Source organism: Mytilus edulis, chromosome 12 (genome assembly GCF_963676685.1).
Source record: "Mytilus edulis chromosome 12, xbMytEdul2.2, whole genome shotgun sequence".
NCBI classification, from domain to species: domain Eukaryota; kingdom Metazoa; phylum Mollusca; class Bivalvia; order Mytilida; family Mytilidae; genus Mytilus; species Mytilus edulis.
In genome coordinates, this window is record NC_092355.1 from 27,261,029 (window position 1) to 27,287,892 (window position 26,864).

Genomic DNA, 26,864 nt, shown 5'->3' on the forward strand with positions numbered 1-26,864 from the left:
GCTATCAGTTGCCAAAATTAATCAAATAAAAGGAAGAAAAGTCCAGCTTTTTGGGAATAGAGCATGATGATTGAAAATCTTAATAACTTTTTAACAAATTAATGGAATTACTAATGCCTAGGTCACACATTCACAGATTTGAGGCCGGATTAGCTACGGATACTATTTGGCATCATTCGTGGCAATCTGTATTAGTCCGTAGATATCCGTATTGTTGTCGTAGTCATTCGTAGTAGATCATAGTAGTACTTGTAAATCCTTGACAATTTTTGAACCTGCACAAAATTTGACCACGGATCAAACGACTGTAGTAACTCCTTACTAAACCGTATTAATCCGTTATAGTCCCTGTCAAAACCGTATTAATCCGTACTTATTCGGAGGCGAAAATGATTGCTACGGCTAGTTTCGGAGAAGTACTTACTATTATGGTTACACCATGAATTGGTAAGGATACGATACCATTTCTTACAAATGTGCCACGTAAGGGGTAAGTTTTTATTACGTTGTAACACGGATAGCTAGGTATCAGCCAGGGTTCTAAGAGTCTATTACAGTTTACTACGTTACAACATGACAACATATGGAATACTGTGGATTCTTTTATTACATTGGTACCAATTTTCGTGGATTGCGGAAACCTTGAATTTTCGAGGATATTTGATTTCAAGGTTCTGCCAAAGTCAGGATACAACTTTATAGAAATTTGTATTTCGTTGAACATTGAAATTCGTTGTTCACCTGTACCCAGGAAACTCACGAATATTGGTACCAACTAATAATAATGAATCATTTACATATGTTTTTAATCTTTTTTCATTACAATTTCTTCAAATTTACTGTCTTCAATTTCTGCTAATTATCATGTTTGATATCTATATATCCTGTTACTGTCAGCAATGTTGTGCTGTTTTTGAAAAATATTTTATGTTGTATATTGATACAAAGTTATTACAAATATGGGTTCTTTAAAAATTCTATCTGTTAATTGTCAGGGACTCAGAGATAAAGTTAAAAGAAAAGATGTCTTTAATATGCTGAAGTTAAAAGCATGTAATATATACTGTATCCAGGATACACATTTTACAAGTGATTTAGAAAATAGTATTAGATCTATGTGGGGATATGAAAGTTATTTTTCTTCTGTCAGTTCCAATTCTAGAGGAGTTGCTATATTATTCAACAATAATTTTGAGTTCAAAGTGTTAAAAGGAAAAAAAGATATAAATGGTAACTATTTGATTTTAGAAATTTTTGTAGAAAATCAAAAAACTACTTTAGTGTGCTTATATGGACCAAATATGGATAGTCCTGATTTTTTTGATAATATTATGGGCATTGTTGATGATTTTGAAAATGAAAGTTACATAATTTGTGGTGACTTCAATCTTGTACAGAACCCTTATATAGATTATTGTAACTACAAACATACTAATAATCCTAAGGCTAGAGATAGTATTTTAGGAATCATGGAAGAAAGAAGTTTAATAGATCCATTTAGGGAGCTTTATCCCAATGTCCAAAGGTATACTTGGAGAAAAAGAACTCCATTTAAACAGGCTAGATTGGACTTCTTTCTTCTTACAGATAATATGTTAAATAGTCTCAAAAACTGTGAAGTACATCCAAGTTATCGTTCAGATCATTCTATGGTATTACTTGAACTGGAATTTAATCCTTTTATTAGAGGAAAAGGTTTATGGAAGTTCAACAACTCCTTACTTTATGATATAGAATATATAAATACAGTTAAACAAAAGATTAGTGAAATCAAAGCACAATATTGTGCACTAGTTTATGATTTTGACAATATTGATGAGATGGATAATGAAGATATTCAAATGAGAATTAATCACCAACTTTTTCTTGAAACTTTATTAATGGAAATCAGGGGGAAAAGTATTTCTTATTCCAGTTACAAAAAAAGGGAATCTGAAAAAAGGGAAACAACTTTACGAAATGAAATTATACAGTTAGAGGAGAATGTTGACGAACTTTCAATAACTAAACTTGAGAGCAAAAAAATTGAACTTGAGCAATTACGTATTAAAAAATTAAAGGGTAAAATAGTCAGATCACGTGTTCAATGGATAGAGGAAGGTGAAAAACCAACAAATTATTTTTGTGGACTGGAGTCAAAAAATTTTATGAGTAAAATTATACCAAAAATTGAAAGAGATGATGGGGAAATACTTACTGATCAGAACAAAATTTTAAAAGAAGTAAAACTTTTCTATGAAAATTTATATAAGAAGAGAGATAACTCAAGTTCAGTAGCTGATCTGAAAGAAGATCTTAAAAATGTAAATGTTCCAATACTTTCTAATGATGAGAAGGAGAGCTTAGAGGGTAAAATCACAGTCAAAGAGGCTGGACAGGCATTAAAAAATATGAAAAATAATAAAACTCCTGGCTCTGATGGCTTTTCTACTGAATTTTTTTAATTTTTTTGGAAAGATCTCCATTTTTTTGTGGTTGAATCTTTAAATTATGGTTCAGAACAGGGAGAATTGTCAGTAACACAAAAGCAAGGAATTATTACTTGCCTTCCAAAAGGAAATAAACCACGTCATTTTTTGAAAAATTGGCGTCCTATTTCACTTTTAAACACTGTCTATAAAATTGGGTCAGCAGTAATTGCAAACAGATTTAAGACTGTCCTTGACAAACTTATTAATCTAGATCAGACTGGTTTTATTAGTGGGAGGTACATAGGATAGGAGAAAATATAAGGCTTTTATATGATATCATGCAATACACAGAAGATCACGAAATACCTGGACTCTTGTTGTTAATTGATTTCGAAAAGGCTTTTGATTCTATTTCTTGGGATTTTTTGCTAAATGTTTTAGAGTTCTTTAATTTTGGGGAATCAATTATCAACTGGATAAAAGCTTTTCATAATAATATCAAGTCTGCAGTTATACAAGGGGGTAACCTTTCTGAATTTTTTAACATAGGTCGGGGCTGTCGACAAGGTGATCCCCTTTCACCTTATCTTTTCATCCTTTGTGCTGAGATTCTTGCACTAAAGATAAGAGGAAATAAGGAAATTAATGGTATTGAAGTAACTCAAGTTGAGCATAAGTTGTCACAGTTTGCTGATGACACTTCATTGATTTTAGATGGTAGTGAAAAATCTTTATATGAATCCTTATCTGAATTGGACTGGTTTGCAAAAATATCTGGTTTAAATATAAATTTTGAGAAAACACAAGTAATTTGGTTTGGAAGTAAAAAGTATAACAAGGAAATTTTATGTCCCGACGTTAGCCTTTCATGGGGGGAGACAACTTTTAAACTACTTGGGATAAATTTTGATGTGGACTTAGACAATATTGTCAACATCAACTATAATGATAAAATTATACAGATTAAGAACATAATAAAACAATGGTCAAAAAGAAACCTTACAGTGATAGGTAGAATAACTTTGATAAAAACTCTTGTTTTACCTATTTTAAACCACCTTATTATATATGTCTTTGCCTAATCCTTCAAACAGTGTCTTCCAAAAAATTAATGACATTTTTTATTCTTTTGTATGGAATTCTCCTATTCATAGAGTGAAGAAGGACATATTGATTAAAGAATATTTGGAGGGAGGATTAAAAATGATAGATCTTTATAGTTTTACCATGGCACTAAATCATCATGGATAAGAAGGATTTTTCAGAGAGATAATAAGTGGCAAAGTATTTTGATGTCTGATATTGATAAAAATAAACTTTTTAATTGTGGTGTTCAGTATATCAAACAAGCTAGTTTATATATCAAAAACAGTTTTTGGAAAGATGTATTCAGAGCATGGGAAATGATTACTGATAAAGACAGAAATATGGACTATGAATATTTTTTATCAAGTCCTATTTGGTTTAACAAATAATGATCAGAATTGGTAATAAACCTGTTTTTTATCAACATTGGTTTAATCATGGTTTACAATATGTCAATGATGTAATAGATGAACATGGATGTTTTATTTCATTAGAATTGTTACAGCAATGTTAAGATATCAATGTAATTTTTTTGAATTACATGAGTGTTATTTCTGCTATTAAAAAAGCAGCAAACAATTACAAAAAAGGTTCATATAAGTTATGTTGTCCATTTATTCCAGCTTGCTTACAAGTCTTTCTTAAAAGTAGAAAAGGTACTAAAGATATGTACAAAATACTCATAAGTAACAAGGTGACTCCAACAGGACAACTGAAGTGGAGTGAAATATTAAGTGAACATCTCATTTGGAAACATATATTCAAACTACCTTTTACAGTCACTGTCAATACAAAACTACAGTGGCTTCAGTACAGAATCAACCATAGAATTCTTGCCACAAATAAATTTTTATGTAAAATCAAACTTATCGATAACCCTCTATGTACTTTTTGTAAATTAGAAGATGAAACTATTGAACATATTCTGTGGAATTGTGAGATTATCCAAAATTTTTTGCAAGATGTAGATTATTGGTTCTTATCTGGTGGGGTAAGCCGCCATTGAATAAGTTGAATTTTATTTTTGGAGATATATCAAAAGTTCGAAAAGGTGACCCATATAATTTGATTTTTCTATACATGAAACAATATATATACAACAGTAGATGTTTTTCAAAAGATCTTTCAGTCAGTGCCATTAAAGAAAAGTTAAAATATATGTACAATTTAGAAAAAATAGAGGCAAAAACACTTTGATACCATGTGGAATGCATTTAAAGAATTATTTTTATAATTCAATTTGTCATTTGTTTTTACAATCTATATTTATTGTCAAAACTAACATAAAATATTGTATCTAATAGCACAATTTATTATGTACTGAAAATCTTACGGGATATTTTTTAACCTCTTCCTTTTTTTTTTTTTTTTTTTATAAAATTCTTTACAATTCTCAAGTGCCACACAGTGGTACATAAACATTTAACTCTAATTATATTTTCTTCTGTATTTTCTTGCTTCTTTTTTTTCCATATAAATAGAAAAAAATAATTTACAACAATGTGTATTGTCATAAATAAATATATATTCAAATCTATCGCTAATACTGTATGTATGTTTGATGTGTTGTATTTGTTGTAAATCTTGAAAATAATAAAAATAAAAAAAAATAAAATAATGAATCCACAGTATTATGTCTGTAACAATGACAGACTGACATAAGGTTAGCTTCTGTATAAATACTTCATACCTGTAGGGCCCTAAAGCTACTTATTCTGTGTCTTGACGTTGAGGTATACATACTGATTATCCAACATGAATAATCAACAACTGCTGCTTGCAAATAATTGGCTGGAATGGCACAAAATGATAGGGCAGGGTTGAGATACTTGATGACAGACGTAGAGGTGACAGGAGGCAAAGTAGATGGTGGTCTAGGGACTGACATCCCTATCTATGGCAAGTTTGAGCCCTCCATGACTCAATTGTGTGAAGAATAGTCCTAAATATGTTTCAAGAACTGGGTGGAATCAGAAAAAATGAAGATTTTAACATATTGGGGCATATTGTTTCCCCCATTATATTTAGGAAAGTAAATTAAATGTCAAACCAACAAGTTCAATACCAGCTAACTTGCAGCCAAATTTCATTTAGATATCTTGTACCAGCCAAAAGTTTTATTAAAAAAACATGTCAAATTTGTCAGGAGTGTGACGCTTTTTGTGTGACAGGATTTTTTTTTAATAATTTACATGTTGAGTAAAAATTATTATGATGAATGCATGTATATGAAGATGGTTTATGTTCATTCTTCACTACTAGGTTTTGTAGATTATAGATTGGTGTTATCATTGCACAAATATTATGTAAATAAATATACATTGTGAAAAGGTATGTACCAAAAATTAATATTGGCAAAATTTGATAATTTCTAAATTAAAGTGTTATGGTTGTATTTTAAAGGAGTATTTGTGTGTAAAACTGGTAAGTATTTATTGTATACATGTATAAGCTATCCATAAAAGGCTATACAGACATCCTGAGGTGCATAATTCACATATTGGATTAACTTCTATACAAGCACCCAAAAATGTCAGGAGTGTGACAACTGTCTTTAAACATGTACCAAAGAATACATAGGACTTAAATATGTTCTTCTTCTTTATTTTTCAGTAGTGGCTATTCCAAAGAGAAGAAAAAAATTTATTACAACTGTGATATGTTTATATCATAGATGTGGGAGTGCATTATATATGTCAGGAGTGTGACGCTTTTTTTAAGGCATTTTCTGTCAATTCATAATTTCACAAGGACAAGTTCAACAGGTTTCTTTGTGTTAGAAATGTTAAAACAAAGTTATATTCCTATCATTTACCTCTTAAATGTGTTATTTATCATGATTGTTTTGACACAATAAGTTTTAATTAGTCATTTTTCTATTTTTTGTGCACAGTAAATGCAAATTTATCAAAGGAAATAAGTGTGTACAACTATAAAATCATATAGGAAAGTGAGGAAATGAATTTTGTACAAAATAGAACAATCATTTTGAATTTAAATGGTATATTTAAAGATGTTTCAAGGATTAACCATTCAGATGTAATTCGTCACACTCCTGACATGAATTTAACAATTTAAGAAAAATATGAAAATTAGCTTTATTTTTAGGACAGATAGTTGAAAGACAGCTAGTAATTTAGAAACTTTTGGTAAATCTTCCATTCCTTAAAACATCCACTAGACTTGCTGACATAAGCCAGGCAAAATTATCTGGAAGAAATGATTCAAAGAAAGAGACTTGGAAAGAGAAAACCCGCAAATATTGGCTGAATATAAAATTAAAAAATTATCAGAGGAAGTTGGACAATCTTAAACAAAATAAAAAACTACAAAACCATGCTAACAAAAAAAGGCTTAAAGAAAGAAGAACTTTGAATTCCAAATTTGATAAACAATATAAAGAAAAACAAAGGCAGTAGCAGAAAAACAGTAGAAAAAAAGGAAGAAAGATAAAAAAGAAGTTGGGTTGAATAAGGACTTAGAATCGAACAAAAACAGCTAAAAAATTCAAATGAGAACAGATCTGTAACTGTGTCAGATTCCAGATCTACAGTGAGAAAACCTGCACAACACACAAGAAAACAACTGCCACAAAACCCAAATGCTTGGACGAGTTCTTTGAAACACATCATAAAAAATGCTACACCCAGAAGGGCCTTCTAGAAGGGATCATTTATAAGCATTTTTGTTTTGTGGCAATTGTTTTCTTGTTTGTTGTGCAGGTTTTCTCACTGTAGATCTGGAATCTGACACAGTCACAGATCTGTTCTCATTTTAATTTTTGAGCTGTTTTTGTTCCATTCTAAGTCCTTATTCAACCCAACTTCTTTTTTATCTTTCTTCCTTTTTTTCTACTGTTTCTCTGCCACTGCCTTTGTTTTTCTTTATATATATATTGTTTATAAAATTTGGAATTTGAAGTTCTTCTTTCTTTAAGCTTTTTTTTGTTAGCTTGGTTTTATAGGTTTTTATTTTAAGATGGTCAAACTTCCGCTGATCAATTTTTAATTTCAGATTCAGCCAGTATTTGCGAGTTCTCTCATTCGAAGTCTCTTTCTTTGAATCATTTCTTCTAGAAAATTTTGCCCTGCTTATTTCAGCAAATCTGGTAGATGTTTTAAGGAATGGAAGGTTTACCAAAAGTTTCTTCATTTTACTAGCTGTCTTTCAATTATCTGTCCTAAAAATAAAGCTAATTTTCATATTTTTCTTAAATTGTTAAATTCATGTCAGGAGTGTGACGAATTACATCTGAATGGTTAATCCTTGAAACATCTTTAAATATACCATTTTAAATCAAAATAATTGTTCTATTTTGTACAAAATTCATTTCCTCACTTTCCTATATGATATTATAGTTGTACACACTTATTTCCTTTGATAAATTTGCATTACTCAGTGCACAAAAAATAGAAAAATGACTAATTAAAACTGATTGTGCCAAAACAATCATGATAAATAACACATTTAAGAGGTAAATGATATGAATATTACTTGGTTTTAACATTTCTTACACAAAGAAACTTGTGGAACTTGTTCTTGTGAAATTATGAATTGACAGAAAATGCCTTAAAAAAGCGTCACACTCCTGACATATATAATGCACTCCCACATCTATGATATAAACATATCACAGTGGTAATGATTTTTTTTTCTTCTCTTTAGAATAGCCACTTCTGAAAAATAAAAAAAATAAAACATTTAAGTCCTTTGTATTCTTTGGTAGATGTTTAAAGACAGTTGTCACACTCCTGACATTTTGGGGTGCCTCTCTTTGTGTTTTTTTCAAATGGTCCTAAAAAGAAAGTCCTGTTCTATGGGTAAAGATATCAGAAATTGAAATCAATGATATAGCAATGTGTTTAGTGATTTTTTGTGAAAGTTTAAAGCATTTTTCAATCTTTATAAAATATGTCAGGAGTGTGACAAAATACTGAAAATAGAAGGCTTTTTCTACATACAATTACATTAAAACGGTACAATGAAATGACATTTTGTTTTTTGCAAATGATCACAAAATCTCAGGGCTTTCAAAGTTTACTATTGTAACTGAAATATATTAAGATTCTTTTTATTGGCAAAAACTTCAATCACTAGTTACTATTATTTTTTTCAAATTAAGCTATTCAATTTGATTGTTATTATATGATTTAGCAGAAAAGATGGAAATTTTGGTTTTAAAATTTTCCTTTTTACATTGACTTTCATTTGGAAAAGGTCTGAGCAATGTTTTCTTGACTGTTTTATTACCAAACTTGTTTTTAAGTGGTATGGTTTCTGTTAAATATTTTTGAGATGTATGCTATTAAAATTTAAGATTATTCAATGTGTCTGTTTTGTTCGGCCTGAAACTTTGGAATTATAAAATTTAAAGTATTGGTAATAGGGCAAGACAAAAATAAATACAAAATATTAAGTTTGAAATTGGACCCCCCATGTCACACTTTTGCTTCATTTTTTCTGATTCCACCCAACTGCTACATGTCATTGGTCCGAGGATTACGAATAACACTACATAGTACAGACAGGCAGATAAATGATTTATTTAACAAGGTTGAAAAAAATCTCAATTAACTGCCATATAGAAATGATGAATAACAAGTAAGTTATAGAAATGTGGCGGTTTGTGCGATTCCATTTCAGTCCTTTCTCATTCGTACTTACCCTTACTTATACCGTAGTAAACCGTTCTTTATCCTCAGTACATCCTTGTCGTTGCGTAGTAAACTGTGTCATTTCCGTATTTTACTGTCTTACCGTAAGAACCTGTATCACTCGTGTTGCCAAAATGAACCCCGTCCTTCATTATCAGTGGTAGTAACGTCAAAACCCATAGTCATACCGTTGTGCATCCGTATAGGATACGTATCAGACTACAGAAACTCCATTTCCGGGATCATCTGTGTGATTTACTCCGTAGCGGATCCGGCCAGGTGATCCATGAATGTGTGACCTAGGCATAATGGCTCTTCCATTAAAATATACTTAAAGTTCATTTATTTCCATCCTAAAAACATATCTACTGAAAACGTCAGTATAAGAAGTGACACAGTGTTTTTTTTACAGAACATTATTTAAAAGAAATTATTCTATATTATCTTACTTGTGCCACTGAACTGCCTTGACAAGGGCCATAACTGCTATGGCAAATGACTTAATTATTCTATATTATCTTACTTTTGCCACTGAACTGCCTTGACAAGGGCCATAACTCCTGTGGCAAACATCTTCTTCTTTTTTTTCTCTGGCATTGGTGTGTGTGGATCAACTGCCAGAAAGTCCTCCCAGGATTCTAATTTCAACTCAGGTTCCTTTTGCTTTGGCTTGAACATTTGACTGAAAAAGATAAACATTGTTCTGATCAAGGATCTGGAAATTTTTTGGCTTAAACATTTGACTGAAAAAGTTAAGTATTGTTCTGATCAAGGATCTGGATTTTTTTTCACACAATTTCGGTCATAATGAGATGACTTAAAATTTGTGCCCATTTTTTTCAAATTTTTGAAATCACACTAGATTTATAGCAACAATGAACATGTATTGACTGTTTCTTCATATTTATGTCATAATTCTTTTCTACATTTTTCAAAAAAAAAGTCATATATATGGGAGGGCAATAGATTAAAATGTAAAATTATCACATTTTATTTCACTGAGAAATCAAGGTAATCTACCTTCCTATTAAGCATATTTTTTTCCTACCAGGAGACAAGAAACAATATTTATTTTCTTAGCCTTACCCAAATTTGTTTGGTGCCAGTTTTGCTGGAAGCATAGCAACCTGAACAAACATATTAGATGGTTTCTTTTTGGCAAACAGTCCTGCAAAACCACCAACTTTATTCTCTGAAGCTACAGTGCTGACAACTGAAGCATTCTTATAGGGCCTGGATTGTCGACTCAGCCTGCAAATAAACAGCTTATTTACTGTGTGGAATTATTTAATTTTTATTGGGTCTCAATTTTCTTTATTCTTGTAAACTTACATTTTCGTTGATATTTTATTTCGAGGTTGCAAAGTCTGCATACACAATAATAATATCTATAGAAAATTGTCATTCTTTGAATTTAGAAAAAATAATGTTTCTACAGTACTGTAAATTTTAAAAGCTAGAAATTATTATCTTAAAAGGTACATGCAAATAAAAATCTGCAATCATTTTTTTTTACTGTGTCTGTAGACATAATTTTAAATTAAATAAATTTTATTCAGATCTTAGTAACATAATATATATATATATATATATAATATATAAGTAAGAATTGTCAAATATTTGTTTTTATAAACGTAAGAAAGTTGTTGGAACATTGGTATTCAGACTCCTTGTACGATGGAAAAGATTTTGCTGTCGACTTCTTAATTTTTGGTCCTCAATGCTCTTCAATTTCGTACTTTATTTGGCCATTAAAACATTTTTTGATTCGAGCTTCACTGATGAGTCTTTTGTAGAAGAAATGCGCGTCTGGCGTAAATATAAAATTTTATTCCTAGTATCTATAATGAGTTTATTTACAATACAGTAGATTTTAATGAGGTTTAAATATATCTAAAGACAAATATTTTGCTAAAAGTTTCTATCCTACATTTTTGTAGCACAGAAATAATCCTTTAGTTTCTTACATATTTCCATCGCCATGAGTTTGTAGTGTGAAGACTGTATCCTTTCTCAACTGCTTCAGATGGTCAAATGATAAAGGGGTCTGAAATAAAAACCCAGATTAATATAGCTAAAATTTAAAGGGACATATTTAGATTACAAAGAGATAAACGTGTATAAAAAAATACGTTAAAAAGCATTCAATTCAGTGTTTAACAATGGTTGCTGTCTGTTATATCTGTTTTTTTATTTGCATCGGTTCACATTATTTATGATTTGATTTGACGTTATGTATTTTAACGCCACTTTTAAGCACGCCTTTTGGGCTATTTCTTATTGGGCAGTTTTTTTTGGTGTAGGAAGCTGGAGTGCTTTGAGAAAACCACAACCTTCTATAGGAAATCTGACAATCCTAGTCAATTGATATTGGATTCCAGTGCACCCGCAATAGCAGGGTTCAAACTTACAACCCCTTTTCTAACATTACTACACTAGATTATGTAACAGCTATGAATGTGACCGTACCTATTTGACTAATTACCTTTAATTCGTCCAACTCCGGTTGACTTGAGTTAAAATATCGATTCTAATGTGCATGTGCGCAACCGTTCCGAAATCAAAGTAAAATCTCTTCCATCGACGGGAAGTGATTGATTTTTTTTACTGAGCATTAAAATAACAAAAAATACATTATGTTTCAGAAAGAAAAGTCCTGGCCTGTATGCTTTTGAAAAATAGTTTGAAAGAGAGCTAAACAGGGTTAAGAAAAAAAAAGTTCGTTCAGAAAAAAAATAATTTTGTTTTATTTATGAACATCACCGACAGTAATGATTCACAAATTAACAATATTTTTTTATTCCAAAATACAGGCAAAAATAAATTTCCCTCGTCTGTATTCTGTCAAATTCCAGTTTATTTGTATCATTAACTACTTGACGCCATCTTGAAACTGTACTAAACCTGCCCTGACCCAGGGTTTATGTCGAGGTTCTTCTGGTAGGTTTAAAAGGTTAAACTGGGGGGGTGGGGGTTTCGAATGTCAGTCGAGTAAACTTGACAGACTCTACTAACCCAAGTTGGACAAATCGAAGTAGGCCCTGGTTTGTAATAATATGAGCAACATGACGGGTGCCACATGTAGAGCAGGATCTGTTTACCCTTCTGGAGCACCTGAGATCACCCCCAGTTCTTGGTGGGGTTAGTGTTACTGAGTCTTTAGTTTTCTATATGTTATGTCTTGTGTATTATTATTTGTCTGCTTGTCTTTTTCTTTTTTGGCAATGGCATTGTCAGTTTATTTTTGATATATGAGTCTGAGTGTCCCTCTGGTATCTTTCACCCCTCTTCTACTGACCTTTGATTTTAAATCCTTTGTTTTCATATTATAGAGACTATTTAGAATAATATTCACTGCTTCAAGGTATTCAATGTGTATTCTCTTCATTCTTTCTTTACGTTCCCTGAAGAAAACAAAAGTACAGTCAATATTGATAAGAAAATGTGGTATGAGTGCTTATGAGTCAACTCTTACATTTTGTCTTATTATGCCTTAAGGGCTTTTCCAGAAAAAAAGGTATGGGGGGGTTGGAAGGCACATTATATTAATAATACATGGGTGATGGGTATCAGAGCAACTTTTCACACTATAATGCACTATTATTCTCAATTACAATTGTCTGGGTGGCGGGTGCTGACAAAAACAGACTTCCAACCCCTCCATACATTTTTTTCTGGAATAGCCCTAATCCTAAAAGTTATAGTTCAAAGTCAATATTGGGACCAGAGAAAACTGACTTCATAAGAGATACATGCATGTACTTATTTTTTGACATGGATATATACCCCATATCCTTTGATTATCTATTTAAGTTAAATCTAACATGTCTAAGGTTATAAATAAAAGTCTGTTTATTATATATAGATATACTTTGACAATATTCCTATTACAAGTGCTTTAAATTTTTATCCGAGTTTTATTTTGTTTAATTACAAATGTACAAGTGAACCTTGAGCACTGGTGATACAGTTTCACGCCATTTATTAATACTAATAAGAAATGGGAGAACATGCAGTTATTATATATATGTGTACTAGCATTGATTACAGTATTTTTGTGTTTTTCCCTTTCAGTTTGAGACCTCTTTATGACAATTTTCTGTCTATTACACAAATAGTCTAAAATTAATAATGGAATCATCCAGAAATTTTTATTATGTTTTTATAATTGGGGAATTGTGACGGAAAAGGTATTGTAAAAATAAACTAGATATGGACAATGCCCCCCTTTTCCTGCTCTACCATATGCATGAGTATTTATATAGTTCCACATATTTAAGATTTGACAAACAGTGATGGCATACTTCTTGAAATTTTTACGGTCTGTAAGACACAAATGATGCCTCCCTCCACCCCCCCCCCCCCAACCATATAAATTTAACACTATGTATGAAGATTTTACAGTAGGAGAATAAAGCTCATTCGTCCTTCAGTCTGTCCAAATTAGAATACATTGTTTGTTCTATTGTCTCCTACAATTTTGGAGGTACATCTTTAATATTTTGCAGGATGTTTTTTAATATTCAGAAAATGACAGGTAGTTGGACATATTTTTGGTACTAACTGCATGAAGAGGTCATGGATAATCTTGGGGGCATAAAAATTACATTCTTAATTTTGACAGTATTTATTTTATGCAGCTAATTTACCGGAATCACAATTATTAATTTAGCATGTTTGTCTATTGTTTAGAAAATTTCAATATTTAATAAATATATGCATAAAGTTCCTTAATTATCTACGGGTTGGATGCCACTTACCTTGCAGCCGCTTGTAGGTCCATTACAGCCATTACTGACGTGGTTGATCGTAAATAAACAGACATTTTACGACTTTCTATCATTGTCAATTTTGAACTCTCAGGTGTGGCAGATCCTGTATTTTGCATTGAAAGAACATCTTGTTTAAGGTTTTTCTTGTTTGTACATGTATTGAAACTTATTGCAGAACTTTTACCAAACAATGGCGTTGGCGTAGACTGCACTTTTGTGTCTGTGAGTTCCATTGAGGGATCTGACATTGGGATGAGGACCATTTCATTCTTTTTAACTGACTTATTAATCTTATTGGCTTTGATGTCCTTAAAAGAAAAAAAAAAGAAGTAATTACTGTAAACAAGGAAATGTTCACGGCAGTTTCATTTTCGCCGTATGAATTGAAAATATCAAGGAAAAAATTTTCATAACATGAAGACCATACCTTTATTTTTACAAATTATGACTTGGATGGAGAGTTGTTTCATTGGCTCTAATACCACATCTTCTTATATCTACGTATATGAATAGAATATTTTGAGGACTACTGTAATGCACTGCTTTAATAGAGGGACACATCTATACCTCAAATCCTAACTGAAAGTCTTAATGAAAAGCAATGTTAGAAGTCACATCTTTAACTCACGTCAGCAATCTTATTAACACAGAAGTTATCTCTAGTAAGCGGACATTACTGATATTGTTATGCAAACAAAAATATGTAAATGACACCTGTCGATCAGTCAAAAAAGAATCACCTTGTTGAATCCAACACACAGATTAATCAAATCAAAATATCTTTTAATTAGCATTAATCCTGACAGCTGTTAATTCCAATTAACTCCTAATTAGGTCTACTTTTTGTTATTGAGAATGTGTTTTTACAAGCAAACATGACAAACGTTTTCATCCATACTTTAACATTAATGAACTGAAAACAAAAGATTTCTATCACTTGATTTAAGTAAAGCTGTTCACTTTTCAAATCATTTATCATGTTTATGAAAATATTTATATTAGGCCACTGGGAAATCGCGAATTCAAAATGGGGCAAATTGGGATTGTGTTAGTAAATCGTGAAATAAAGACTTTGCAATAATTTCCCGCTTTACAGTAATCATAAATCGGCAATACAAGGATGTTATAATGGACTGGTGTTTAAAAAATCGAGTGGCAAATATTTCATACATATCGTGATTAAAATACTCTGATGTTAACATGGTTAATTGAGAATAAATCCTAATTTAAAATTATTCAGATTTCACACTTTTTTACCTCACACTAGAGAGGAGGGTCAGAGGGATCCCGATCCCAATTTCCTGGGCTTAAAAACATGAAATCTGGGAAAATAACCCGCTTTACGGTATCTTGCTGTATACATACCTGGAGTTGTTTTATGAAGTTTTCAAAAGACTGTCCTGCTAGTACGTATTTCTTTGCCGTTTGAAGGTCATATATCTGATCTTTTATAGTACTGATTCCTCCATCTGATTGTTTATCTTCAAGTAGCTGACATTCTGACTTTGTGGGAGATTTAGCTCTCTACAAAAAAAAAACCCCAAAAAACCTTTATATCTTCATCAATTAAAACTACATATTTTGAAGGAAACTATTTATAGCACTCAGGATAAAATAGATTTTCAAGTATGGGAAGTTAAGAGTGAATTCTGTATGTAGTTCAACAGATTTTGTAATTGAGACAGCAATGTTTATCACACAAACACTTATAATGTCACCCTAAAACAGAGAAGTTTATACAGACAAGATTGTTGATTGAATGTCTGTGTGTAACAGCACTTCCAACATGCTTGGCAGCAACTTGGTTATAGCACGGTGGTAAGTTTTTATTGTTTGAAACAGAACCAGCAACTATTGGAATGAAAACATACATTTTTATAAAGTTTGATAGAAATTGACATTTAAAGGAATTTTTAGAACATGTTTACTTTTCAATAAGCTATTTCATATTCTCAACAATAATGTGTCTCCAGTACACGGATGCCCCATCCGCAATGTCATTTTCTATATATGTTCAGTGGACTGTGAAAATTGGAGAAAATCTCTAATTTGGCATTACAATTAGAAAGATTATATCATATGGAACATGTGTACTAAGTTTCAAGTTGATTGAACTTCAACTTCATCAAAAACTACCTCGAACAAAAACTTTAACCTGAAGCAGGACAGACGGACAAACGAACAGACCAGAAAACATAATGACCATAAATGGGGCATAAAGATGACGGTACCATGGTAGATGTGGGCTGGGTAAATCTATCAACTTACAAATAGGAATCATAAATAAACTAGATATCATTGAGATGGGAGCCATCTCTGTGGGCCCCGCTGTCAATAACGTGGGGTAAATAAGTTGTATGGATAATCTGATATGAAGCATTATTTGAAGTTATTACATAGTCTCATGTGTGATTTTGATCTAAGATTTTAAGTTAAAACTGATAAATATTCTCATCTTACTTTCATAGTATAATAGTGATATGACTGCATGATGTGAACTCATTGTTTACTACTCTAAGGTGACTTCTGGATATATGGATTGATGTTTGAACAATATGTTTAAAGGTGCTGCCCAATTGATATTTGTCACATATTTTTAGAATTATGCCTTCAATATATTATGACCCACCAAGTATAAAGTATGAAATATTAATGGTTCTCGAGAGGTAGAGCGGACACAGTTTGTTAAGAACAACGAACGGATGGACAGACCGACAGACTGATCTTAGACCTAGGATGCATACATTATGACACATTCTCTTGTGTTGGTTAATATATATGTTAAGTTGAAAATGTTTGTCAGGTATAAAGTATGAAATAATAACAGCTGTCCTCTCAAAATATAATGTGGATCAAATTTGTTAGCGATGGACAGACCAACAGACAGACAGACCTTTGACCTAGGAAGTGGTACATACATCATGACACACCCTCTGGTGTTGGTTAAAATGGATGTCAAGTATAATATTTGAAATCATAACGGTTCTCAAGATATAGAGCGGACACAATCTTCACCACAGGACACAGGGTTGTCAACTGAAACCAAAGTTTTTTTGACGTTGACCTTTGACCTAGGAAGTTGTACATACATCATGACACGCCCTCTGGTGGTGGTTAAAATGTATGACAAGTATATACTTTGAAATCATAACGATTATCTAGATATGGAGCGGACACGATCTTCACCACAGGACACAGGATTGTCAACTCGAAACCAAAGTTTTTGACCTTGACCTTTGACCTAGGAAGTTGTACATACATCATGACACACCCTCTGGTGGTTGTTAAAATGGATGTCAAGTATAAACTTTGAAATCATAATGGTTATCTAGATATGGAGCGGACACGATCTTCACCACAGGACACGGGGTTGTCAACTGAAACCAAAGTTTTTGACCTTGACCTTTGACCTAGGAAGTTGTACATACAACATGACACACCCTCTGGTGTTGGTTAATAATCATGTTAAGTATTAAGTATGAAATCATAACGGTTCTCTAGATATGGAGCGGACACGAAAGTGTTACGGACGGACAGACGGACGGACAGACTGATCACTATAGGGCGACCCGCCGTCGGCGGGGCCCTAATAATCTCTCAAAAGACTGTAATTGATTCTAAATTTTAAATTCCTTTGGAATGCTCATGTTTACCTTTTCATAAGATATCGGGGGAAGCAAACTTTGTCTTCTTTTCTTTTGCGGTGTACGTCTTGATTTAGTAGCAGTCCCATGTCTTGATCTAGCATCCCAAACCTGTAAAACAGTAATACATGCTGATTTTTGGTGGCCATTTTGTAGGTAATTATTTAGTTATCTCTCTTGTTCTTTTCAGATGCTTATTGTTTACATACATACATGTACATATTATATTTTTATAATTAATAGTCATATTTTCTTCCTTTTTTGGATTTCTCTTGACTACATTACTCTTACAGTGTTTGTATACATGTACATATTTATGCAATTATATACTTTGTCTTTGCTATTCATAAAATTATAACTTACTATTAAATATACAAGCCTATACAGAAAGCAAATGTTGGTTTCCCTTAACAAGAATTTTTTAAGGATTGGTAAGCAGAATTTTTTTTTTTTTATTGTCACAAGCAGTTTCAATCTGCAGCCACAAGGAATTTTAAACAACTAACTTGAAATTTTCAAAAGTTTTGTTTTGCAGAATTAATGACTAATAAAAACTCATTGATAATTGCCTTTTCTATCATTTGCTCAAATAAGAATTGACCCAGAGGATAAGATCAGACATTAATTATTCAAATTTTTTAAACATTGCCCAACACTTGATCTACTTTTAATATATTTATAATATTACCTTCACATCTAAATTTTTTGAAATTGTCTTCAACACAAGGTCATAAGGATCAAGGTCAAACTGACCACCAACATTTCTGTATGGTTCATTTGGAAGACTATAGTAGCCACACTTCATGTGATGGTCTCTTCGTTCATAATTTTCCTGCCAGGTACTTTCTGGTCTCTCGTGTAACAAAGTTTGACTGGTCTTTTGACACACCTTCCGATATCTGTATGGAGATGCTTAAATAAAATATATTATTAATTGAATATTTTTAAGGATTTGTGATTCGTTAAAACTTGATCACATGTACATTTGTATTTACTCAGATTGCACGCCAATACTGTTGTGTTATTAAGCTTTTCATAGGTCAAAAACAGCATATTGCACAGGGCATACAGCATGTTACTAAAAATACATTCTAGAAATCCCCAAATTTACATTGTTCATGCAATAGTTGTTGATTAAATAATATAACAATTGTAGCCTTTGATAGAGGTCAATACGATGTTATATCGACCTAGAGAAGCATATCGACCTCGGACTTCGTCCTCAGTCAATATGCTTCTCTTAGGTGGATATAACCTCGTATCTACCTCATACAAAGGCTATAATTGTATATTATCACATATTTGTTATGAATACCTTAGGTTTTGCATATGCAATAACCTCAAAATTGCCCGGGGCAAAAAAGAGTATATTGATAATGTGCCCTGATTCCAAATGACGTGACGTCATTGCGTCCTTTACGACACGTTTGTGATAAAATGTGTAAGATTTTACCTTTTATGTTTCATTAAATTGTTATAATTGACCTTTTTTTCTCTTTTCTGCAAAACTTAAATATGTGATAAAAAGATTATAACATGTCTTTTCCATATTGGCCCAGGTATCATCCCTCGACCCATATCGGCCCTCGGCTAAAGCCTCGAGGCCGATATGGGAGTCTCGGGATGATACCAGGGCCAATATGGAAAAGGGCATGTTATAATCTATACATATCATAGTTTAATCAGCATTCACATGATTAAGTTAGTAATTTGAAATTTACATTTAATCATAGAAATTACAAAATGAAAAGTGACTGTCACCATGGTTACCTAATGTATAATTGCATCCTACAATACTCATGATACTGTCTTTAATCATGTTAAAGATTTCAAGGTATTTTCTGCAGAAAACCATTTCTCTCGTCTTGTATAATAAGGCATAAACCTAATCCAGACCCTCATGAAATTCTGAATTATGGAAAACACTGGTGATGAAGTATTTTCATTGGGATTAATGTGATGTCAATTTAGCGGTTGAACTAGGAAAAGAAATTTAAGCTTTAATATGAGTTTCAAACTATGTTAAATAAGACACAAAATACTGAAAAATACTACATAATTATTTAATACAGAATTGACAAAAGAAATTTATATTGACCAGAATCATCGTCTGCCATCTTTGGATATATACGTAACTGCAGTTACAGCCATCACATTAGCCCCAGTGCTTTTTAAGAAACTTGTTTTAATAATTCTAATCCATGTTGGTTTAGCTGGGACCAATAGGTTCATGTGTTAGTCTCTGAGGTTGGGCTCATCAGTTTTTTAGTCACTTGAACCACATTTTTAGTGCTGTAATCAATCTATAGTTTATATCTTGACGTGTCATCTATGTGAAAGACTAGTACCTTATATGTCTATGACATGTCTATGATACAAGTAAGAATAAGCTTATTATCATTGCAAAATTGAGTACCAAAATGTCCTCACACTTAGAATTTTTGAAGGTGAGTCCAGAGACAAAGATCATCATTTTTGGCAAAGGTGAATCCAACAGTAAATAAGAAAATATTTTATTGCAAATTATTTATTGTTTAAGTATCAATGACCTTAACCCTTTCGCCGATTAGTCCCGGTTTACCGGGATTCACGCTTCAGACAGCTGACGATGAGTCCCGTTTTACCGGGATCGGAATACATCTTTTATGTTTCCCGCTCAAAACATTGCAAACATGAGTTATCTTTCTTTGATGAATACCCGGATGAAAGTATAAACATGGCGCTTCCGTTTGTTGAAAACTGTGTCAAAATCAGACCGAATTTACGGAATTTACGAGAATTTGAAATGAGGGAACATTTTTATTGAAAGAATATGGAAGAATTGAAGCCAAACTAGTATACTTTTTTGACGTAAAATGTCGTTTTATGTACAAAACACTTGGAATGGACATCGTTCAGTGTGAGGAATTTGTACAACCTCATAAAAATTTTCAAAATTTTGCCGTTTTGGGTTTTAAAATTACGATTTGGGGTCAAAGAGCAGAATTTTGAGAATTTCACCTAGAAATAAATGCCGAAAATTTGAAAATTTGAATATTTTATGAATAAAAAATATTCAAAACATGAAAAAAACTGTGAACATGGTGTTAGTGAATGCAATAAATACACAAATAACTACAAACAAGTTTTTATTGACATTTATTGTGAAGATCTCCCACTTGAGTAATAGTAGCCAGGGAAGCCATCGTCTCAGAGTAGCTTCTCTCTGGGCAGCAATCAGTGAAAGGGTTAAAGAGCAATGAAATGACATTAAATTCAGATGACTTTTGCTGTAAAATTATTGAGTTTTCAGTTTATATATAAATACATTTTTTCCAATCTTGATGCATCTTTGGATTCACCAGTTTTGATTCCAGATAGATTTTCATGAATCCATGGACTCACCTAAGTGAGAACCCTGATTATGCTTGATGTTTTCATGTCCATTTGAAGTGTGCCAAATTGCTCTATGACTGATTGGTTTTTTTTGTTTTTTTTTATGGGGGGGGGGGGGGGAGCTGTCTTTGGTTTTCCTTTTCTTCACTCCAGTTCTCCATCCATTTTCATGGGATAACCCTTATTACTCACCTGGTGGAGGATCAAAGTGTTGTCTGACCAGTCTGGTTACTTCTGCTGCAGCAGTTATACTGGTATTATTGGCCATTCTAGCATTTGCTAGGTTTTGCATGAGTCTTGGAGACGTCGTCATTCTTATATTTTTCACCTGAAAGCATTAAAATAAAACCGTTTTTACTTAGATCAATTATTAATCACGCTACATGTAGATCTCTCCTTGGAATGGTCATCACTTATATATTCACAGATACATTTACTTGATTATTGAACAGTGATCAATGCGCCTACGATTATTGTTTGTGACACAAAAATAACAATTAAGTGTTTAAAAGGCATGTGTATGTCGTTTGCTGCTGTTTAATGAGATGTCGTCATTCTTAATATATTTATTTTTCACAAGCTGGAAACATTAAAATAAAAGTGTTTACATCTAGATCAATTTTAAATCCCTCTAGCTGTATCCTTGTATGAAGGACATATGTTTAATTTATTATCAAATAATGAAATATTGTCTAATACTTACACATTTTTTGTACAATTTTTTTTTTTTTTTTTATTAAAATTTCCAAATCACTCGCTCGTCCCAATTTTTGAAGTAAAAAATCCATAGAACAAGAAATTAATTTGGTGTGGCCTAAACTGGCTATAAGACCACTTTTGAATTTGTCTGTCAACTGAAAATAAACAGCTGCGTCATGAGCGCATGATACACCCGTCGTTTTATGCAATAATCATAAATAGTTTTTGAGATACAGCGTGACATGTGAAAACACACCTTTTTTTAACAAAAAACTCAATATCTCTCACATAAAATTTTGAATCAAAACCAAAAAGTATAAAGATCTGAAGATTAATATAACTAAGAAGTGTGTAAAGTAGTCATAAATTGTTTTTGAGATACGGCGCGACATGTCAAAACCCCCCCCTTTTTTTTTACAATCAATTTTGAATCATCACCAAAAAGTATACAGTTCTTTAGATTAATATAACTGTGAAGTGTGTAAAGTTTTAATCAATTATCATAAATCATTATTGAGATATAGCACGATGTGGGAAAAAACACAACCCTGTTTTAGTAACAAAGTCCTGTAACTCAAAAAGTTTTAATCTAATTTTCACCAAAAAGTATACAGATCATTTGACCGTCATAAGAAACAATAATATTAAGTTTCATGAAATTTGGATAAGTCATTCTCAAGTTACGGTGCGACATGTTTACGGCAATTGCATTACACAATAAAATTTATCATTCGTGATAACACGAGGTCCAACAATAAAGTGCACAGGTGAAGTAAATAAAAAATTGATAAAATTCGTGTTTTTATGATAGTATCTAACTAAAAAAATTAATGTAATTATAAGTATTGTCACTACTTCTTTTTGTTACTTCAAAATGTATTTCGGTCAACGCTTTTACACCCCAATAAAGTTGCAAAAAGAAGCATTCAATTCTTAAATATAAATTTAGAGTGACTGAAAAAGGTGAACAAATCACCAGAAAATTTAGAAGACCTCTCGAAACATATCTGATCATCTTAGCATATATATGAAAGTACACTCATATTTACTTGTTTACATGGTTTAAGAAATTAAATTATGCAGATAATTCTATCTCAAGCCTCCCAACGTAAACCATAAATTGATAATTAATAAATATCAATTATTATAAATGTGGTATACATGTAGCTGTGAAACTGTAGTTCATAGGTCCTTATGTTATTTTTTTACTTATTTGCAGACCATAGTCCGCAAATTGTCAAAAAATAACATAAGGACCTATGAGCTACGGTTCCGCAGCTATATATTCTAGTGAAAAGAAAAAACTAAAACAGTCAAACACTATTATTATTATGTCATAAAATATGATTATTTCTGCATTGGCCTTGTTATTGGTCATGTTGCCTCTGACCAATAAGAAAATACTCACGTTCATGACATAATTGTATTCAAAATAAAATGTGGTTTTTTTGTTGTCATCTAATCATGCTAATCAATTGTTTGTTTTACTGTCCATCTGAGACTACTATAACACAGTAGTCTCAGTGTCCATGTTGCCATGTTGTCTCGACTCAAAGTATACAAACAAATTTTTTTTACAGACTATTGTACAGAAGGAACGGAACAATACTTGACAATTGATATTTAAACTTTACGCGGATATAAATACAGTCGAAAAATTAAATTCTAGCTAGTAGCTAGTGAAAAGAAATAGAAAAAAAACAGCTCCAGGTGAGAGTATAAGACATCTGTGTGCAAACGACGAACGGATCGTTTATTACCTTATTTGTCACTCTAAGATCTCCGTTATATGGACTTATAAATTATGGTGTCAGCGAATATACCTACAAACACAATACTAGAGATTCCATGTTGCCCCACAATTCATTGTTCCCGCCATCTGTCGTTTGTGACGTTACATTGATTTCTAAAATTAAAGCCGTTTCAGGTACTGATTCCGGCTATCCAGATAGACACTTTGGTCTAAATAAAATACCACTAATTTTATATGATTCTTATATCACATATAAAAAATAGAGAATAATTTGGTCATAATAGAGAAAAGGGGAAAAAAAAGAAGAATTATTCATAAAGAAATAATAAGCGTTATATGACTTTTTTTGGTTTTTGATATTTAAAAACAAGTGTATAAAAGCAGAATTCAGAAATATTTCGCTCATCGATTAGCAAAATTATCAGTCAGTTTGACTCATATTCACTGAATTGTCGAAATGAGCTGAACACATCGATGGTGACTGTATTAATGTCTTGCAAGTTAATAATTCTTTTTTTTTCTTCTTCTTCTAATTTCTATTTTAACCCCGCAACATTCTGTACATGTACGTGATTGTCCAAAGTAAGGGATTGTTATTCAGTGGTTGTCTGTTGCTTTGATACATATTTATTTTTCGTTAATTATTTTGAACATAGATTACAACCGGGCCGTGAGTTTTCTCGTTTTGTCAATTTGTCATTTAGGGACATTATTAAAGTCTCCACGAGAGACGAGAAACCAAAAAGACACAGAAATTAACAACTCGTAATTCTCACATAAGCGTGATATTTCAAGGATTAAGGTCGGAATTTTTTTTTTTTGGGTTAGATTTACTTTGGCTTGTGTTCCAATAGTAACATACATATCTATAGAACGTTTTCCCAAATTTTCTGCAGCATCACATAAAAATTAATATTTTTTTCCATTCCAACAGGAAGGTGGGTAAGAACGGGACTTTGTAATTTACGAGTCGATGACCGCCTGTGAAGTTAACAATTGAAAATGAACCAAAACACATTGTGTGACAAATACAGCCAATTTAATGAATAGAAAAACTCCTTTGTAACATATAAAACTCAAACAATGAACAAAATTCTGAATGAAGTAATTTTAACAGATTGAAATAGATGGCAGACAAATTTGCCCAACTAAAGTTTTGCAAAAGATTTCTTTCAAATTAAGTCTCGATTTATTAAGGCTTTACCTAAGAAATACAACAGCTTTTTAGACATCTACTAAGGGTCATAATGTGATAATTTTATTGTTGAAATCCAATCTGAGTGTACTGAACTGTTTGCTACCCTTATAAAATAATGTCTCGTAAATTACATATATTTGGCTTGTAGATTACAATTATTAAATTAACCAAGCAGAGGTCTTACTATACATTTACGATAGTCAAATGCCCTTATTTAATGTACTTGTTAAATTGTATTGTTAAAAAAACATCGCTATTGATATTTTTGTCAGATTTTCCACAATGGCTCGTAAATTACATTTTTTTTATCATAGTCAAATATTTCACTATTTATGTCCAGACAAAGACGTCATAGCAAAAGTCGTGATTTTTATGTATACAAAAGGCTTCATGAGTGTAAATATTCTCTGAAACGTCTCTCGGATTCAGCAACATCTTCAATTTGAAAGACAAAAACTCTCCTAGATCTCCCTGTCGGAGTAGGGTCATTAACTCTGCAAAGTATCTTTGTGAAATCTATCCAAACAGTATCCTCTGTGCTAGGCCATCTATAATGTCCTTCCAGTTTTCCTCGACCCATGAAAGATATGTTCATTTCTTTTTCAGGTGCATCTATTTCCACCACTTTACCCATGTAAACAATGTTATCATATATCGCGGCTACATATGACCCTATCTTAATTTGATCATCTAAAGATATTTCTATTTCTGTTGGTACTTCATTGTTTTGTATTTCAACTTCATCAATCTCCGTTTGATGGACATCTGGTGTCAACTGATCACGATTTTTGAGAACAGACTGAACAGTCCAATTACAGTTGGTTGTTTCCTTAAATCCATCATCTCAAAAACATTCCTGACATACGCATGTTGTCTCCTTCGTGAGGATCCGTCCATCAGCAATAGCAGCAACAGCATGAAGTTTCATTGTACCTTTCACTGGTTTGATTTCTTTTAGTCTATTCTCAATCTCTGTTCTACTGTTTTCAAATTCCTCTGTAGATATGTATCTATAACTTATTTGACTGGCTGATTCACTTAATGCCCATGCCATAAAATCGTGTCCATCTTGAATGGTAGCTTTCCCTTGTTTGACGGCATTATCAGCGTGCCACCTATGCCGTCACATGGTCCTTTTCCGTGACCGCATTCAAAATAATGCCATGATGCCTTGATACTGAATTTGGTTTCGAAGGAACTTATCAGGTCAAAAATAGATTTATTCCTGTATTGCGAGGTAGGTGAATCTGTCCAAAAATGTATGTTGGTAAGCTCAGGGTTTTCGTCCTTCAGGTGATTGATAAGATCTTTAATTATTGCATACACCATGCTGGCATTATGTTGAAGAATACTGGAAACATAAACCGTACTGAAATGGACTATGGAACCATCGGTTGAACGAATATATGTAATAGTTGGATGTAAAGTTACCATCGAAGCATTCCAGTATGCTGACTGTATTTCTTCTAAGGTCTGACAAGAATAATTTTCTGCAAAGTCCATTTGGACAAGTGCGTGGTTGTTTGGAAGTTGTTTTTTCATGTCTCTTACTGCAGTATACTGCGCTTTGATCCTATCAACATGGCACGTGAAGCATTCAAATTGCTTCACCATTTCAACTTTGAAGTCGTCTTTTCCTAATTCTATATCTACTATTTTCATACTCTCCTTACCATCAATAATTTTTACCTTTTTCCACTGCTTGTAATTGACTTTTTCTAGTGTTATCTTTTCTAAATCTTCTTGTATGCCATTATCTCTATGCATAGTTACGTACTGGTCTGGACTAGTACAGGTTGTGACACCCATTTGCTTCATACATCGAAGTTTTAATGCAAAGTCTTGATGCTTTTGGCAAAGACACGTATTTCTAGATGCATAGTTAACAAGACAAATATACTTTGGTCTATAACGTGCCAAAGTTGCCAGTGAAATTCGGTAGGTATGTTCAGCACAAAACTTAATTAGAATATTATGTAAATAATCATTTAGTATACGTTTCTGCTTCTTGACTTTCCCATACTTAACAGCATCAGCCTTGCCTGGCATGCATCTTGAATTATCATCCCTACAAAGAAATTGTTCTACATCACTGGCAATTTTTTGTCTCAGAAACATATTCATGGGTTGTCTTTCATGGTTCAGCTTCTTTGAACGTTGTGCCTGTGTTCTCCATGTGATGTTCGTACTTTTCTTCAGTTCAGTAAGCATCTTGTATTTTTTCATGAATTTTCCTGAGACAACGATTCTAACCAGCTTTCTCTTTGTAGGA

General features: G+C 32.2%; 1 protein-coding gene across 3 annotated transcripts in view; it reads right to left on the reverse strand.

The window, feature by feature from the left end:
* Positions 1-23,542, reverse strand: part of LOC139498162 (uncharacterized) — a 37,493-nt gene extending 13,951 nt beyond the window's left edge. The window contains exons 1-10 of one of the 3 annotated variants that reach the window (XM_071286496.1): positions 23,469-23,542; positions 21,135-21,270; positions 18,256-18,479; positions 17,577-17,678; positions 15,289-15,447; positions 13,912-14,231; positions 12,450-12,555; positions 11,119-11,198; positions 10,238-10,402; positions 9,675-9,833 (exon numbers count right to left, since the gene is read on the reverse strand). In XM_071286496.1, coding sequence (XP_071142597.1) covers positions 9,675-9,833; positions 10,238-10,402; positions 11,119-11,198; positions 12,450-12,555; positions 13,912-14,231; positions 15,289-15,447; positions 17,577-17,678; positions 18,256-18,479; positions 21,135-21,255 — 1,436 coding nt within the window. In that variant the 5' untranslated portion in view covers positions 21,256-21,270; positions 23,469-23,542. Of the gene's footprint in view, positions 1-9,674; positions 9,834-10,237; positions 10,403-11,118; positions 11,199-12,449; positions 12,556-13,911; positions 14,232-15,288; positions 15,448-17,576; positions 17,679-18,255; positions 18,480-21,134; positions 21,271-23,401 lie in introns of all 3 variants that reach the window. The other 2 variants (XM_071286495.1, XM_071286497.1) reach the window with 2 other exon arrangements.
* Between the last annotated feature and the right edge of the window lie 3,322 nt (positions 23,543-26,864).